Source organism: Octopus bimaculoides, chromosome 1 (genome assembly GCF_046866305.1).
Source record: "Octopus bimaculoides isolate indiv1 chromosome 1, ASM4686630v1, whole genome shotgun sequence".
Classification (NCBI taxonomy): domain Eukaryota; kingdom Metazoa; phylum Mollusca; class Cephalopoda; order Octopoda; family Octopodidae; genus Octopus; species Octopus bimaculoides.
In genome coordinates, this window is record NC_142928.1 from 161,309,706 (window position 1) to 161,329,705 (window position 20,000).

The following is a 20,000-nucleotide window of genomic DNA, read 5'->3' on the forward strand; positions in this document are numbered from 1 at the left end:
TCACTTTTTTAAGGTGCCTTGTATAGAATATTCATTATCTCTGACAACAGATTCTCTGTTAAACCATAACAGCATTGGCTGGAGCCAGAAGTTTATTGATACCTTTCACATTTCTGAATTACCAACACTGCATCTAAAAAAAGACCTCAAGATTATTATTTCCTTAATATATATATATATATATATATATATATATATATATATATAGTGATATATATAATGAGAGAAAGTGAGAAAGATGTGCATGCGTATGAGTGAGCACATGTGTGTGTGTGTGTGTGTGTCTGTGTGTGTGTGTGTGTGTGTGTGTGTTTGTGAATACATACATATGGAAATGCAGGCATTTATATATTCACAGAAATATTGTTGTTATTATTTGGCAAAGTGAAATTGTAAGCAAGCATTTAACAAAAAGAAAAAAAATAATAACCTTGCTTGCTTGGAATGAAATGAACTGCTGCTGATAAAATGGAAGTGTGTGCCAGATCTAAGCAAATCTTGGTTATATACATAGATATTATACTCATGCACACACATACACAAAGAGGGAAAGAGAGAGAGGAAGGGAGGGAGAGAGAGAGGAAGGGAGGGAGAGAGAGAGGAAGGGAGGGAGAGAGAGAGGAAGGGAGGGATAGAGAGGGAGAAAGAGGGAGAGATAGATAGATAGATAGATAGATAGATAGATAAATAGATAGATAGATAGAGAGAGAGAGAGAGATGAAGGTATGTGGCTTAATGGTAAAGGTATTTGACTCGTGATCATAATATTGAGGGTTCACTTTCTGGACCTTGTAATACATTGTGTCCTTCAGCAAGTCCCTTCATTTCACATTGCTCCAGTTTACTCAGCTGAAAATGCTCTTGTAATGTCGGTAGTCTTTCTGTTGTCTTTGATTTCCAGATTTACTTTGAAAATGCTGTAATGTTTACTGGGTGTATTGGCAGAATGACAAAGAATATATTTGTATAGGGATATATCCAACCAAATCCGTTGATAAGATAAGTACTTGATTTGATGCAATTGACTACAACTTAGAAGACAATGTTCCAATATGAATGCTTTCAAATGAGTGGAACCAATAAACCAGTAAAAGAAGACAAGAATAAAAGAATAGTGAAAAAAGGACAAGAATGAAGACAGCTTATTGATATTAATACAGTAAATGTTAAGAATGTAGTCAAAAGTGTAATAGAAAGTTAAGGAAGAGCTGGCACTAAACTGTTGTCATGGCGAAGATAATTCATTTTCAATGACTCAGTCCACTTAGCAGCAGGTATGGTAGGTACAACAGTCTAATGCAATTTGCTACAACACTATAATATTGGCTTCAAGTTTTGGTACAAGAAAAGCAAGTTTGGGGGAGGGAGTAAGTCGATTACATCAACCCTAGTACTCAGCTGATACTTATTTCATCAACCATGAAAGATGAAAGGCAAAGTCGACCTCAGCAGAATTTGAACTCAGAATGAAAAGACAGACAAAATGTTACTAAGTATTTTGCCCAGCATGCTAACAATTCTTATTTCTTTACTGCCCACAAGGGGCTACACACAGAGGGAACAAACAAGGACAGACAAAGGGATTAAGTCGATTACATCGACCCCAGTGTGTAACTGGTACTTAATTTATCGACCCCGAAAGGATGAAAGGCAAAGTCGACCTCAGCAGAATTTGAACTCAGAACATAGCGGCAGACGAAATACTGCTAAGCATTTCGCCCAGCATGCAAACAATTCTGCCAGCACTCCACCCCACTACATCATCATCATCATCCACATCATCATCATCATTGTTTAAGGCCCACTGTCCATGCTAGCATGGGTTGGACAGTTTGACATGGAGTTGGCCAACAGGGAGCTGTCCAGACTCCAATTGTCTGCTGTGGCATTGTTTCTATAGCTGGACGTCCTTCCTAATGCCAAATAATATTGATGAGTATTCTGCTACATCACGGTGTTTAGTTCACCTGCCAGAAACTAATACTAATATTAAATACTAAACATTTTACCAAAACATTTCCAGAATTGCAACCTTCTAGAACTCACTCTCTGCTCATATTTCTGTTCCCTCGCCCCACTGTAAATGTCAACCTGTAAAATGCTCAACTTGAATATCACTTGCTTCAATATCACTTTACTGAAGGCCTACAAAAGTCATGGCTATTGCTCTTCCACTTTTGACTGATTTACATATAAAGGAATGCAGTACATAAATAACTAGAGGGAAATTTGTCTCTAATATCAAGGAAGCAGGAAGAATGCACAGTATTCAGGAGAAAGCAGAGGTACAAGAGGAAATGTTGCTTTTGGATACATAATAGACGTGTGTGTGTGTGAGAGAGAGAGTGGGGGGGAGAGAAACAGAGACAGTTTTACATTCATTTTTCCATGACAGTAAGTGGGATCATTTGAAAAAAATTTTGATATTTGTGCACTTTTAAAGCAATATTTTTAACAAATCGATACACATCTTACAACTAAGCGTACCACAAGCAAATAGGAGTGCAACTTGATGCTGCTCAAACAGAAGGTTAAGCAACGTAATATGCATTACCTTACTGTAGTATGATTTGAAGCTGTGACTGTATGGTCAAATAAACCAACATCTTAACTTCTAAGCTGATGTACAAAACAAGTTTTAAAGTTGTTTTCTCTGCTAAGGGAAAGCAAAGTTTAGTCATATGGAATCCTGTGACAGTTTTCTCTAGTTTACCCTTCTTCTACATCTCCTTTCACTAACCTCTTTGCCCTCATTTCCTCCTCTATCATCTTTATCTGCCATTCTTCATCATCTCCTTACTCCACTTCCTTCCACATTCATTTTCATTACTCATCTCAGCCAATCACTTTCACCATTCCTCAGCACATGACCCAGCCACCTCATTCCATTTCTTTTCACTACACCCATCACTGACTCCATTCCCATCATTCTTTGCAATTCATTGTTTGTCTTCCTCTCACTAAGTGATACTATACTCAACTACCAAAACATTTTTCATTTCCATTCTTTCCAATCTTCTCTGCTATTCCATGTCCATTATCCATGTGTCATTCCTATAAATCAACCAATATATACAAATGAAAATCCCAACAAGGACTGTTCAATAGAATCCAACTAGAAAGAATTCCTTGTAATAATTGTCAGCTAACCAATTCTTTTTTTTTTTGATTGCACAAAACAACATATGACACTTACAATATTTGTTACAAACAGCAGTAAAGAATATTACAATTCTTTTCCCATTTTCTTAGAAGTGTATATATTACTACAGAATCAGAAACACCAATTCTTCCTCAGCGAACTGGTAGAAACATTAGCATGCCAAGCGAAACGCTTAGCGGTGTTTTGTCTGTCTTTAAGTTTTGAGTTCAAATTCTGCAGAGGTCGACTTTGCCTTTCAGGGTCGATAAATTAAGTACCAGTTGCGTACTGGGTTGATCTAATTGACTGGCCCCCTCTCCAAAAATTTCGGGCCTTGTGCCTAGAGTAGAAAAGAATAATAATATTGTAGTAAGGCAGCGAGCTGGCAGAAGCATTAGCACGCCAGGCGAAATGCTTAGCGGTATTTCGTCTGTCTTTATGTTCTGAGTTCAAATTCCGCCGAGGTCTACTTTGCCTTTTATCCTTTCGGTGTCAATAAATTAAGTACCAGTTGCGTACTGGAGTCGTTCTAATCGACTGGACCCTCTTCAAAAATTTGGGGCCTTGTAGTTAACATTATTGATGATGAGAATTATGCTCATGATAATTCTTCTTAACAGCTTAGTTATCATTTGCAAGTGAATATGAACAGATAGCAGTGTACCATGCTTTAGGTGCCTGTAAAATCTTGAGCAGACATAGATACTGTTTCATTCTTACGCCCTTGATTCAGGAGAACATCAAAGATGTGACAGGTGGAGGGAGAGACAGCTGCACCAACAGTCAGTTATTGCCATTTTCAGCAGAGTGTGGTCATCTTAGCCAACAAACTCTAAATTAAACAAATATTAAATTATTAAATTCACTTAAAAAATTAAATGTGTTGGTCAGATATAATGATTGGACGATTGAACATTCTCACTACCAATGAAATAGAGGTACCAGTACATTAGTGTAAATTATTGTGGATTACAAGAGGTTCCAGACAAGCAGTGCCTGGAAAGTCAGTGGTGGTGCATCATCATCATCATCACCATCACCGTCACCATCATCATCATTTAATGTCCATTTTCCATGCTGGCATGAGTTGGACAGTTTAACAGTGGCTGGCTAGGCAGAAGACTGCACCATTTTCACTATGTTTTGGCAAGTTTTCGTGGTTTTTACAGCTGAATGCCCTTCCTAACACCAACCACCTTACAGAATGGACTGTGTGTGCTTTTTATGTGACACCAGCACCATATAGATATGTATATAAATATATGGATAAACAGATGTATTTATACACACAAGCACACGCACACGCGCATGCATACACGCACACACGCATGCATGCACACACACACACACCTTCTATGTATATTATAATTGTTCAACTGTTATGAAAAGAAAGGACCAATATAAATACGATGAACTGCTAAAAGCGAAATACAAAAAGAATCGTATGATAAAACAAAACATTTACCAAACAATTATACAGGGTGTCCACAAAGTCTGGGTACATGGAGTAAATAAAATCATGACATAAACAATTAAATATAAGAAATAATAATTTCTTCAAGTATGTGTTAATCCCCATGTACCCAGACTTTGTGGACACCCTGTAGAATGGTTGTTGTTGTTGTTGGCACTCCGTCGCTTACGACGTCGAGGGTGCCAGTTGATCCGATCAACGGAACAGCCTGCTCGTGAAATTAATGTGCAAGTGGCTGAGCACTCCACAGACACGTGTACCCTTAATGTAGTTCTCGGGGATATTCAGTGTGACACAGTGTGACAAGGCTGACCCTTTGAATTACAGGCACAACAGAAACAGGAAGTAAGAGTGAGAGAAAGTTGTAGTGAAAGAGTACAGCAGGGTTCGCCACCATCCCCTGCCGGAGCCTCGTGGAGCTTTAGGTGTTTTCACTCAATAAACACTCACAACGCCCAGTCTGGGAAACGAAACCGCGATCCTATGACCCCGAGTCCACTGCCCTAACCACTGGGCCATTGCGTCTCCATCTGTAGAATGGTAACTGATTGCCAAATCTATTAGCTAGTGTCTACAACTTAATTCTAAACTATAACAATTGAACACCAGAACACTTTAAAATTGATAATATATGTACTGACGAAACTAATTAGAAAACCAAGTACCGAATGGCTATTCAGGGCTCGACTTTACTCTGTTGTGAGTATTGCTATCGTGTTTGGAACAAACATATTCTTTAATTATTGGCAACATAGAATTAGTTTCATCCAAAAGAAATCCATTAATCTGATTGTTGATATCTCAATGAGAATCTTCTATCTCTAACACATCAGTATATGTTCTCTAATGTGTCTACAAAATCTACAGCAAAATCTTCAGCCTACTGTTTTTATTTAATAATAATAATAATAATAATAATAATAATAATGATAATAATGATAATAATAATAATGATGATAATAATGATGATGATGATGATGATGATGATGATGATGATGATAATAATAATGATAACAATGATATAGTTCTATATTTAAGAGATGAGGAATTACGTACATTATTTACATTTGACAGATATTTCTCCTCATCTTGTTTGTTATTAACACAACGTTTCAGCTAATGAAGGCTGGAGGGTATATCAGCCGAAAAGTTGTGTTAACAACAAACAAGATGAGGACAAATATTCGTCAAATGTAAATAATGTAAATAATAATGATAATGATAATAATAATAATAATAATAATAATTATTATTATTATTATTATTATTGTTCAGTAGTTTTATTTTTATAACGTGCTTTCACTTCACTACCGAGCGCAGCTCTGTGCGCCTTGGGTATGTGCTGTGGTGCTCTTATGTTTACTGTATTGAAAGTGTTTTGCGTAGAATGTGTGCAGTACCCAGTAGTGCAATTTTTTGTATATTATATATATTTGTAAGTCCTGGTGTTTTTGTTATGTATTTGTCTGAATATTTTTTTATTATACCTAAGGCACCTACTATGATAGGAATTGTTTCTGTTTTTAGATTCCACATTCGAGTTACCTCTATTTCCAGGTCTTTGTATTTTGAAAGTTTTTCCATTTCTTTTAGGGAAACGTTGTCATCTGCTGGTATTGATACATCAATTAGAACATTATCATTATTATTATTATTATTATTATTATTATTATCATCATTAAGGTGACAAGCTGGCAGAATCGTTAGCACACTGGACGAAATGCTTAGCAGTATTTTACCCATCACTATGCTCTGAGTTCAAATTCTGTTGAGGTGAACTTTGCCTTTCATCTTTTCGGGGTCGATAAAATAAATAAGTACCAGTTGAACACTGGGATTGATGTAATAGACTCATCCCCACCTCCACCAAGCTGCCCTTGTGGCAAAAATTTGAAATCATCATCATCGCTGTCGTTGTCATCACCATGGTAGCAAGCTGGCAGAATCATTAGCATGCTCGACAAAATGCTTAGCAGTATTTCACCTGTCACTACATTCTGAGATCAAATTCTGCCACGGTCAACTTTGCCTTTCATCCTTTCGCAGTTGATAAATTAAGTACCAGTGAAACACTGGGGTCGATGTAATCGACTAGTCCCCTCCCCCAAATTTCAGGCCTTGTGCTTCCAGTAGAAAGGATGATGATGATGATGGTCGTCGTCGTCATCGTCATCATTATTATTAAGGTGGTGAGCTATCAGAATCATTAGCACACCAGGCAAAATGCTTAGTGGCATTTCGTCTGTCCTTACGTTCTGAGTTCAAATTCTGCCAAGGTTGATTTTGCCTTTCATCCTCTCAGGGTCAATAAAATAAGTACCAGTTGAACACTGGGGTTGATGTAATCGACTTACCCCCTCCATCAAAACTGCTGACCTTGAAACAAAATGTGAAACTATTATCATCACTGTCGTCATCGTCATCATCATCATCATCATCAATAAAATTAATATGCCAACTTGTTGTTTTTGTACATCCATACCTGTGTCTTCACGTTTTTATGCTGGGAGTTCTAGAACAATTGAGTATTAGTTCTCTCTTCTTTCCCCCACACCCAGTACTTATTTGCCTTCTTTCATAGTTCTTCATGTCTTTTAGTTGGGAGAAAGACCATGTTTCTTTTTCAGGCACTTTTAACATTTTCTCTACAAACTACAAACAAGCCCGCCTCCCTTACTTTTCTTCTTTTTGTTCATACAAAACCTAATGCAAATTTCAAATGGGATATAACTGTGAAGAGAGCCCAGAAAAATGGGTAATACCCGCTACAAGATGGGTGTAGGAGAAAAGTTGCCAACAGGTGGCTACATGAAACTCAACTTTATACTTTAAAGAGCTTCTTCTACTATAGCCTCGGGCCAACCAAAGCCTCATGAGTGAATTTGGTAGACAGAAACTGAAAGAAGCCCATCTACACTTGTGCCGAAGCTTGCTATGGAATTTTGAGTTGGATACATTTGGGGTACTTAAATGTATTCATGACTCCGCATTTGCTTTCCGTGGGTATGTCTCAGTATTTCATTTATTTTCATTTTGTGTTCCTCGCTGACAAAGGAAGAATCCTTTTTGGATTAATCCAGAAATCGGAACTGATTGGGGATGACTATATTTTTATGAATTTCTGTTAGCTTGCTTTCCTTGTCTCAGCACATTATATGTATTAATACAAGTGAAAATATTCTGTGGTTAGATGATTTAGCATCTATTTTTCAGCATATTGGCAAAAAATTTTTTTTTCTTTTTGCCCTTATAATTGTGTGTGTTAGAGAGAAGAGAGAGAGAGAGAGAGAGAGAGAGAGAGAGAGAGAGAGAGAGAGAGAGAGAAAGTGTGTGTCTGTGTTTGTTCCTCCCTACCATTGCTTGACAACCGATGTTGGTGTGTTTGCGTCCCATTAACTTAGCTGTTCGGCAGAGGTAAATGATAGAATAAGCACCAGGTTTACAGGGAATAAGTCTAGGGGTTGATTACTTCAACTAAAGGGTGGTGCTCCAGCATGGCCAGTGTCAAATGACTGAAACAAGTAAAAGAATAAAAAAATACCAGAAGAACGTTCTGTATCACTAAACCAAGAAGGTTCTTTGAATATGTACAATGTATTTTAAGGCTAAATAGTAATTCTGTTTACATTTGCGTAACAGATATTTTGGTTGGATTATATAGTTATCGGTTTTACATTTCTTTCTATATTCAGCAACCGTCACAACATAGAAACATTTCTCATGGCACCAGCACACAATTTACTTACATTTTTTATGTTTGCCATGAATTTTTCATGAGTCCAGCTAGTCATTATTGTTATTATTATTATTATTATTATTATTATTATTATTATTATTATTATTATTAAGATGGTGAGCTGGCAGAATTGTTAGCACACCAGGCAAAATAATAAGCTGTTCATCTTTACGTTCAAATTCCACCGAGGTTGACTCTGCCTTTCACCCTTTTGGGGGTCAATGAAATCAACTATCCCCCTCCCCCAAATTGCAGACCATGTGCCTATAATAGAAAAGATTGTTGTTGTTGTTGTTGTTGTTGTTGTTGTTGTTGTTGCTGCTGCTGCTGCTGCTGTTGTTGTTGTTGTTATTATTATTAGGCAAGCTGGAAGAATTGTTAGCATGCTGGCCAAAATCCTTAGTGGTATTCTGTCTGTCTTTTCATTCTGAGTTCAAATTCTGCCAAGGTTGACTTTGCCTTTCAGCCTTTCGAAGTCAATAAAATTGATACTAGTTAAGCATTGCAGTTGATGTAATCAACTTAACTCATGGCCACCTGAAATTGCTGGCCCTGTGCCAAAATTTGGAACCATTATTATTATGATTATTTGTTATCATCATTGTTGTCATCATCATTATCATTACACATTATCATTATACAAGCTGCATCAAAGTTTCTAGTAGAAATGTCAAAGGATAACAAAATTTTGCATCTAAAAAAGTTAACAGGTGAGGTACCATACAACTGAAAAAAACTGATAACTGTGTGTTAAAAAAAAACATTGAATGAGTAAGATTGCATTTACATGGAGAGGAATTTATGTGAGGTACCTAAGAATATGGTTGTTTGCAATTCACTTATTTTGGGGCTGCTAGGAAGTTGGTCCACATATTTGTTTGCTCTGTTTGATATCATTCCAAGTGCCCTGATAACAATAGATAACATTGTTGCTTTAAGGTACCACATTTTTCTGATAGCAATATTATTATTATTATTATTATTATTATTATTATCATCATCATCATCATCATCTGTTTGACTTTTGCTTTGTATTTGTACAAGTTGACTCCAAGTCCCACCCAAAGACCTCAAGAGACAACAAGTTAGAAGTTCATGTTGGTGTTATGCCTAAGGTGTCATATATTTAATTTTGCACATAGTATTGTTCTAGAGAATGTTTAAGAAAAAAATTTTAAAATTATATGTTTGTTTTAAAATTTGAGATTACATAGACACTATTTTACGTAGGATATGGACAGTTCCCAAGAGCACTATCTTTTGAAATTCTGCCATTTTGGAGTTTCCTGATTTCCGAGCTAGGTAGCAATCAGCCCCTTTTGCTATCATTCCTAGGGCATTCCTATCATTATTATTATTATTATTATTATTATTATTATTATTATCGTTATCATTATTATTATTATCATTATTATTATTATTATTGGCTAAATTTACATTCACTGGCATTTACCAATCTATTTTTCATTATCTTGCAACAATCTTTATATGCTAACTTTTGTTCCTGAAATATTTTGCTCAGTGGAGCTTCCTTTTATCTATTAATATCCAAAGTTTCAAACTTCATATTAACCACTGTACTGTCAATCATCTATCTCCTTGACACTTTTTTTCTTATAAAGCTAAAGAGAAAAGCAAAATGGAACAAAATCCAAGAAGTAGTGATATGTCAAAAAGCAACAATGTAGGACCGTGAATTTGCTGTAAATTAAGATCAGTAAATTTATCACAATCGTACAAGCTGTGTTATACAACAGGAAAGATTAAACATAGTCATCCACTCAACTTTAAAAGATTCCTAAATTATTCAGCAAGAAAATTAGGTGTGCTGTTAAAAGGAAATTACAAGGCAATTAATTATTGTGTTGTTATAATTAATTATTATTTTGCTATAAGGTGAAATGACTATAAAGTTGAGTGCTGTGCAAACATCATCCACAGTAACGAAGATATCTGTATAAATTGACTTTTTAAAAATGTTATATCTATAAACACTGGAAGAGACACTTCAAGATTGTAGAATATAATCCTATAACAAAAAACATCAAACTAACCCCAAAGAACCCCTATAACAAAAAACCTCAAACTAACCCCAAAGCAGGCATAAATACTATATGAATAAAACTAGAGCAGAAGTAGTGGGTAATTTACAAAAAGAAAAAAAATTGTATTAGACTGCTAACTTAATAAATATCACCAAATATTCTACATCTGCAATACACAGAACAATTTAAAGTGTAAACTTAATTTTGAAACATGAATTTTTCAAAATGTCTACTTAAAAATTAATTTATGCTGAAATACTTACCTGGTAAAACCTCCTTAATTTTTAACATCTTCCAGTATTCTCCATGAACAGACTTCCCTGAAGAATCCGTAATGTTAGCATCAAGAAGATCAGAGTCATGTTCTCGAATGAAATGCTCCTCATAGTCTCGTATGTCATAGCAAACAAAATCACAAAATGAGCATCGGTAAATTCCTTTAAGGCCAATGTCATTTTCACTTTGGTCTTCAGGTTCAGTTTTTATAGATGTCCCCAAAACTTTCTCCAGGCTTTGAGAAGTGGACATGGACTGGTTTGGATGTATGAGCAAACTTTCAACAACAGAAGATAACATACCTAATGAATCTACACCCTGTGGAAAAGTTTGTTCCATAGAAGAGAACTGAGTCTGATTCTCCAGAACATCTTGGTTGTTACTACTAGAGCTTTGTTTATCTGTAAAGCTTCTATCAGAGGTATCTTTTGTCTTTTTTAGTGGAGGGAAGTCTTTACCTTGTTCATTAACAGTTTGATCAGAACTGCTCGCATGAACTTGATTTTTGTCTTCTTTAGACTTACAAGAAAGCTTTTCGAGTGAAGTGTTTTCACCAGCAGTTAAGGACATATTATCAGCAGTTTTTTTATTATTTTTACTTGAGTTAAACTCCTCGTCTGAATCTGAATCAGACCAAGAGGTTGTCAACTGTGGTTGATGGCGTACGGCTACAGGAGCATGTCGCTTACGCCTCTGTCGAGGAGCAGACTCGCGGTCAGAATTTGGCTCACCATCACTAGTTACATCTTGACTCTTTGTTTCTTTATCCAGTTCATTGTCAGAAACCTCTTTTGGAGTGTCACTAGAAACTGGTGACAGCCGTTCTCCTCCCAAAGGATTATTTGTTGCATGAGATCTTAAGTTTGGTTGGGTACTTGGCTGAGTAACACTATTATCGTCCGAGTCTGTTTTACAGTTATTACTATTATGGGAGCTGTTTGTGGTAGCATTATTTGTATCATTGTTGCTAGAATCTTCTAATAAAGAAGTGGGGGAATAGGCTGAGGAGGAAGAAGAAGATGTAAGTGAAGATGGTATAGAAGAATAACTGGACACTTTCTTTGTCGAAACATAGTTACCATTACTATTTGAGGTACAATGAGATGATTCTCTTTTGAAATTAGGAGACAATTTTTGTTGTGGTTGTTGCTGCTGTTTTTGGTGTTGTTGCTGTTGATGCTGTTTCTGATGATGGGATTGTATGTTCTGATGTGATGAATGTATATTTGTTTGTGGGGGTATTGGATGGGGTAGAGGTTGTGAATGTGTAGGTAGAGGTGGGAGGGTTGTGAGCTGTTGCTTGTGTTGTTGTTGTTGTTGTTGCTGCGATTGATGATGGTGTTGTATCTGTTGGTCAGAAGACACACTTCTATCAGCAGTATCGACACGTGCACGATGTTGGTAGCTTGAGCAATGACTTAAGAAAGCCGCACGTGCCTGACACTTACAGTTACACACCTGGCAAAAATAAACAATGTTGCCACCTTCTCGGATCAGCTTAGTGTACTTACCAAAGTCATGTGTGTAACTTGGATTTGACATAGCACTATGGAAGCCAGAGGAATTTCCACCTCCATGTAGCCGAGTGTTTGATATCAGAATTTGATCTGCTAGCTGCTGAAGACGTGTTATATTTTCTTCCATTGTCATTTTCTCTGGTTTCACACTATCTTTGACAGAATTTACACTGATCTTGTTATTGCTGTTACTATTAGTGCAGCCATTGCTACTGTTATTATTAACAGATATATTTGTACCAGTACTACTACTGCTGCTAGCTACACTGTTACCATTAACATGCCCAAATAACGGTGCAGAGGGTGCCAGTTGTCGCTGCTTCCCATGGACTGAGTCCATGACAAATCGCGACGTCCGGTACTGCATCGTCTTGTTGGGATCACTTATTGTACACTGATTTTCTGTACTGATTTCAGTTCCACTCTTATTGGTAAATTCATCGATAGGCGAAGCTTCAGGAGAGTCTAATTCAGTATCAGAAGTTTCAATGCCATGAGAAAAACGGCAATGTGCACGGAGATCTTCTTCAGTACTAAAGTTGAAATTGCAATGTTGGCAATCTTTATAAGATTGCTTTTTTGTTAAGTGTTGGTCATTGACATGGCTAATGAAGCTATCCCGTGATGTCAGAATAGATGGCAGAGTTGTACACAAAGTACATTTGTATAAGATTTCAGCAAATTTCATCAAGTTCTCAACAGAGTGTCCAAGAACTTTATCAAGTAGAAAGTTTTTCTGATTACTAACATCTGAGGATTCCTTAAAACAACTTTTAGATTCTTGACTCGTAGAAAATGTTTGGTTCCCACCACCTTTTGCAGACATGGTAAAATCCACAGTGGAATTCGACCCGTTAAGAAGTAATTTTGAAGAATTTTTATAGTTTGGACTAAAATTACAGCAACTGAGATCTTTGACATCTTCAGTTTTGATTTTTATATGGCATTGGTTTGTAGAATCAACAACAGAGTTTGAGCAACTGTTGGTAAGATGGTTATACATGACAGCATGCATTTCTGGAGAAAAACTTTTAAATTTGGTAAAATGGAGTTTGTAGTGTCATTGAATCCACAGGATATACTCAAAGTGAGAACAACCTAGAAAGACAGAAGAAAAAAAAATTATTAACATAATCAATTTTTAACTGATGCATGAATATAAGTAATTTCCTTTTAAATAATATATCCATCCATATCTCTTTTGAACTGTCCAAATGCAAAATTCACTTACCATATTTACTTGTGTTTACCCTTATGTGTAGAGGCGCAATGGCCCAGTGGTTAGGGCAGCGGGCTTGCAGTCATAGGATCGCGGTTTCGATTTCCAGACCGGGCATTGTGAGTGTTTATTGAGCGAAAACACCTAAAGCTCCACGAGGCTCCAGCAGGGGATGGTGGCGAACCCTGCTATACTCTTTCACCACAACTTTGTCTCACTCTTACTTCCTGTTTCTGTTGTGCCTGTAATTCAAAGGGCCAGCCTTGTCACACTGAATATCCCCGAGAACTATGTTAAGCGTACACGTGTCTGTGGAGTGCTCAACCACTTGCACGTTAATTTCGCGAGCAGGCTGTTCCGTTGATCGGATCAACTGGAACCCTCGTCGTAAGCGACAGAGAGCTAACACCCTTATGAATCCCTATCTCTCCTTGTCCACAGTTCCTAAATCTTGCACACTGTTCTACTACTTTCTGTTTTATTCTCCTTCCTGAGCCATGCCTATATATAAACCACGTTACCCCTTTGCATACTGGTATTTCCCATCATCTGCACCCCCATCCTTGTTCATCACTCACTACACTAACCTCTACATTCACCTGTTTATGCCTTCCTCACACATCCCCTCCCAAAATTAATTGTCCTTGTCCTCTTTTATGCTCACCTTCCTGTTTCTTGTTCCTTAAAAGTTTGCTCTAAAAACCCATCACTAACTTCTCATCTCCTTTAGTCATATATCTCCTCTATAGCAAGACACCTGCAGTTGTCCCTCTATCATCCTTTAGCCTTTTGACACCTGGCATACAGCCCCTCCCAAATATTTTTCCTTAGTAGTACGAGCTTTTTCCTCCCTTTCCTTGTCCTCCATCTCCATTCTTTCCTATCTTGCAAGGTACATGACCACCTCATTAGTGCCCATGCATGGAAAAAGCACCCAATACATTCTGTAAAGTGGTTTGCATTAGGAAGGACATCCAGCCGATAGGATCCATAGCAAACATGACATCAGAACTCAACACAGCTCTGCAACTTGCCACTTCCCTGTCAAACTATTCTACCCATGCCAGCATGGAAAACAGGCATCAAATGATGATGATGATGGTGATGAATTTGCACCATTTTATACTTAATTTTAACTGAAAAAAAAACAGGAGCACAACTTATATGAAGGGCAAAGCTAATATCAAATTTAAATATGAAGGGAAAAAATTTTGTACCAAGATTTAAAACTAAATTAGGGGTGTGACTTATACATGAGTGTAACTAATGCACAAGTAAATATGGTATATTGTGATAACTGATTCACAACTATACTTCTTAAAACACAGACTGCTTTCATATTCCAATTTAATCAAGGTTTAGGTTTAGGAAGAATTCAGCAAAATATCTCTAACTTTAGATATAAATTTCTTAGTATATTATGCTGATATTAACTTACCAAAATATCATAAAATGATTTATGTTACAATAAAATATTGTTTAATTAATGAAAGTTTATGAATACTTCAGCACAAGTTAGTATCAAAACAATTGAGATTTTTTACAGATATTGAAACAAATATTGCTTTATCTGATTTCTCTGATCAAACCCCACCCTGCCCAAAAAAGAAGAAAAAAAAACACAAAAAAGCAATATTTCAAGCATAGAATTAAATGATGAGTACAATCAAATCAAAGATACTGTAAAGATTACATGAAAATACAGGAGGACAGAAAGTAGTTGACATTTATAGACTGAATTGGGGGAGAAAAGAGAGGCAATCTAGTATAAAAGCTACAAATCACACAACTAAGTAACTATGGTAGTAGAGTTGATGATGACAATATCATTGTCTTTGTTGTTGTTCAGCCCCTAATCAGACCTACCTGAGTAGGTCTACAAGCAAAGATGTTCCAACCATGACCATCCCAACTTTTTTTGAGTATAGTGGGTATAGTAATACATTATCTAGTGTGTCTTTGCCTTTTTGTTTTTATGATGGTATGGTATGGTTTTAGGAAAATGACAGCAACAACCAGCAAGTCAGGTGGCCACATGCAGGCTCCATTAATGACAATAACGATGATGATGATTATTTTATAGATATATATGTATGTATGTATGTACATAGGAACATAGGCACACAGAGGCGTGTGCACACACACACACACACACACACAAAGAGAATAATAAAAAGGATATAAAAATACATGGAGTGTTAAGTTACAATTCTGTGTCTCTCAGTAATCACTAACAAATATTAACACCCATCACAGTTAAGAAACGCTATAACAACACCGCATCTGTTTGGTACTTTCAATCTTCACCTTATCCTAATCTTCACCCTTATCCACTGTGGTAAAATTTGTGAAAGGAGAGCAAATAACTTTGCAGTCTGGCAAAAGAGACCGAAAGAATAAGTACTATTCTGGGGTTGATTTCTTCAACTAAAACCCTCTCAAGTGATGCTTCAGCATGGCCACTGTCAAATGACTGAAACAAGTAAAACAATAAAATAATATATATTATATATATATATATATGATATGACATGAGTGTGTGTGTGTATACAACAGGCTTCTACAGTTTTATCCTCCAAATTAATTCATGTAGCACTGGTTGGTTTAGGACTTAAGTAGAAGACACCAGTTCAATGTGCTGTGCAGTAGGCCTGAACCTGAAATCAAGTGGTTGCTAAGAAAGCTTCTTAACCATACAGCCATGCCTATAGGTAAGTATAAATCTTATATAAATATACATAATTAAAATATAAATTTCATTTTATGACTCTTAACTGTGAATGGTTGAAACATTACAACAAAAATGTTAAACATAACATTCATGTTTCTAATCGATAAATTAATGTCTACAATTAAAAAAGTTAGATGAACATGTTGAAAATATTCTCTCTTGTATATCTACCTCTCAATATAATCACAATGCTCTTCACTATGAATTTGAATTTCATCATGACAGCCATTTAAATTCTGCATAAATAGGCTTTATTTTACTTAATACAATATCAATTAAAAAGTAAAAGTCTTGAATTTAGGCAATGTTATTATTCATAGGAGCATTGTTAACAAAAACGTTAATATAGGCACAAGCATAGCTGTGTGGTAAGAAGCTTGCTTCCCAACAACATGGTTTTGGGTTCAGTTCCACTGTGTGGCATCCTGGCAAGTGTCTTCTACTATAACCTTGGGCTGACCAAAGCCTTATGAGTGGAGATTTGATAGAAGGAAACTGAAATGAGCCTGTCGCATATATATATATACACACACACATATATGTATATAGATAGATAGATATACATATTGTTATTGGCATGGCACTCCGTCATTTACGACGTCGAGGGTTCCAGTCGATCCGATCAACGGAACAGCCCGCACGTGAAATTAACGTGCAAGTGGCTGAGCACTCCACAGACACGTGTACCCTTAACGTAGTTCTATGGGAGATTCAGCGTGACACAGTGTGACAAGGCTGACCCTTTGAATTACAGGCACAACAGAAACAAGAAGTAAGAGTCAGAGAAAGTTGTGGTAGAAGAGTACAGCAGGGTTCACCACCATCCCCTACTGGAGCCTCGTGGAGCTTTAGGTGTTTTCGCTCAATAAACACTTACAACGCCCGGTCTGGGAATCGAAAACGCGATCCTATGACCGCTGCCCTAACCACTGGGCCATTGCACCTCCACAGATATACATATATATATATATATATATATATATATATATGTGTGTGTGTATGTATTTGTGTTTACATCCCTGTAACTTAGCAGTTCGGCAAAAGACTCTGATAAAATAAGAACCAGGCTTACAAAGAATAAGTCCAGGGGTCGATTTCTTCGACTAAAAGGTGGTGCTCTAACATGGCCACAGTCAAAATGACTGAAACAAGTAAAAGAATAAAAGAATACAATTTATGATGCTTTTGAGTTTGATGCAATTCTCAGGTTGTCTTCCAGTGGTTAGCAATAAAGTAAAAGTTTAAGCAGAAAGTTGAAAAGTGGATTGGGAGACAAACAGTAAAATATGGTTGAGGTGGCAACAACACAGTCATTCAATCTACTAGAAATAGCAGCCAAATCTCACCCTACTGTCTTACGAAAAGAAGAACAGAAAATATAATGCACCCAACTCTCACATGCAAACACACACACACACATCATCAGCTTTCATCAGCATTTATGTTGGCTTTTCCATGCTGATATATTTAGGATGGTTTTGCAAAGGATTCTCATTAACAGCCCTTTTAGATGCCTCTTATGATTCATAGAGACACAATGCACCAATTCTAAAACAGATACATACTTGCACACACACATAATATAATGAATGACCTGTTCCTTGGAGTTGTTGCCTTCATTCAAACACATCTAACCCATTCCTCTCTCTCTCTCTCTCTTCTCATGCCACTTGTTTTATCTATTGTAACTTATGCTCAATCCTTCTTAAAACATTATCTTCTGGAATCTTCTCTAGGTTAACATCCTCCCTGTAGGCATCAGCTCGCAATGGTTTAAATGGAATGTTAATGACATCCATCTTATGTCTCAGAAGACTTGCAAAGGCCATAAGACATTGCCTTGTCTTCCTGACTCAGCAAGTAAAAAATAGTTTGGATTTGGATCGGATTTCCAAGGAAGCGATAAAAAACAGCTTATCGCTTCCTTGGGGAAATCCAATCATTTTGTGTGTATGCATATTTTTGTTGTTCTTTTGTTGTCATCTAGTGCTGGACAAAACATACAAAAAAAGATAAAAGGATTTAAACAGTATTCTGTCATTTCAGTAGAAAATGCAGACTTTGTAAATCTGTATATAAACTAAGAAAAGATACTTCTATTACGTCTGAATAATTTTTCTACCATTATTAATTTATATATGAAACATTTTCATTGAGTTGTATGTTTTTATTGAGGCTACACATGCACAGAGGTATAATTACTCGCAAGCACCATTTAATTATTATAGATGCCAGGAAATTTCTAAGCTAAATACAGTCCAATTTATTTGGAAAACAACTTATTTCTTAGTTACACTTATTCGCTGTGCTTTTTAGGCATCCCATTAATGTGGATGACAGTCAAATGACAATTTGATCATGAATTTTTAATAAAGAAGCTACCAAAATGTTGCAAGCTAGATTGACCAGAACAAAGACAACAAAAGCTTGCAGAAAATAGAAGGTGTGAAACAGCCACTGTCAACAAAACACACCAGAACAGTGGCACCAAATGTGTGAAGAAAATAGATTGTATGGAGTGAACTGTTGCTTGCAAGAAACATTAGAGCATCAACAAAGACTTGAAGAATATAGAATGCATAGAGTTAACCATTATCAGCAAGAATCTGGAGTTCAAGGATAACAGCAAACTTACTTTATGTAGAGCACTTAATGTAGGCAACATAGAACATGTCTACCAAAGAAGAGCATCAATCACCTCAAAATAATGAGATGAAGGAGCCTTTAACTCTGACCTAACTTATGATTATGGATCTCACAAATATTCTCTATTGATGCCATATAAAAATTGGTTCTAGGTGAATTTGTCTACAACAATTCGTCTGCAACAATTCATCTACAACAATTTATCTGTATGTGGTTGTATGTGTGCGCGCGCGTGTGTGTGTGCGCAGATGAATTGTATCCATAGATAAACTGCTGTAGATGAATTGTTGTAGACAAATTCGCCGTATACCATAAAATTTGTGCACCAAGCGTGTAGCAAAAATGGAGACACTGAAATTTGTTGTTTAGATGGTACAGTCCATCTGAGAATGTTGCCAGAATCTCCCAGTGCTTTTATGAATGCTGCTGGAGTCCAATTATTTGCTTAAAAACATTCAGGCTTATAACTGTGAATTTCAAACGATATCACTTGGAGCTATTATCATCCATGAAAGAAGTTTCATACTGACTCTCAAAGTCCTGGGACTGGAGTACCACTGAATTGATTCTTTACTTTCTCTTCCTAAAGCTATATTCTATAGCTGATTTGAACAAAGATATGAGAACCATCATAGTTTAAAGTTTAACTCTAAAACTGCATGAAATGTGACATTCTAGAAAAAGCTATATAAGAAGTTTTAAATTTTCCTTTGAAGCAACTCCCTCATTGAGCTTCAAAAATGCTGGTTGGTGCTGACAAATGTCCTAATGTAGAATATCAGCAAAGATTTAATGCTTCAGAATGTAATGCACTAACCATGATTTTTATAGGAAATGAATATGATAAGAGAGAGATATTGTCATGAAGAGTAGAAACAGTAGATTTCAAAATAATGAATAGGACACTTGTGGCTTATGGTGCTTTTCAGTTTGTTGTTATATGAAATGATGGAGGAAATGGACATCAATCTGGTGTTCTGTTCCTCAGATTAAATCAAAACAAAAGTTTATCATGTCAGAATTTTTATGCACATCTGCCCAACTCAATTAAATATTATCAAGATTTATTTCAGCAATATGCTGCTGATATATTTTTGCAAAGGTGGAATCTGAAATACTAAATTATATAAGAATTCAACAAAAGGAATTGAGAGCTGATTTCTATATCTACCAGCAAGACATTAACAATGCTGCAGAAAATGGAAAGCCTACCA

At 36.3% G+C, this 20,000-nt stretch overlaps 1 protein-coding gene across 3 annotated transcripts in view; it reads right to left on the reverse strand.

Moving 5' to 3' along the window:
- LOC106884427 (uncharacterized) overlaps window positions 1–20,000 on the reverse strand; it is a 111,288-nt gene that overhangs the window by 40,040 nt on the left and 51,248 nt on the right. For all 3 annotated transcript variants that reach the window (XM_089361709.1, XM_089361711.1, XM_089361718.1), the window contains exon 2: window positions 10,661–13,288. In XM_089361709.1, coding sequence (XP_089217835.1) covers window positions 10,661–13,205 — 2,545 coding nt within the window. In that variant the 5' untranslated portion in view covers window positions 13,206–13,288. The remainder of the gene's footprint in view (window positions 1–10,660; window positions 13,289–20,000) is intronic.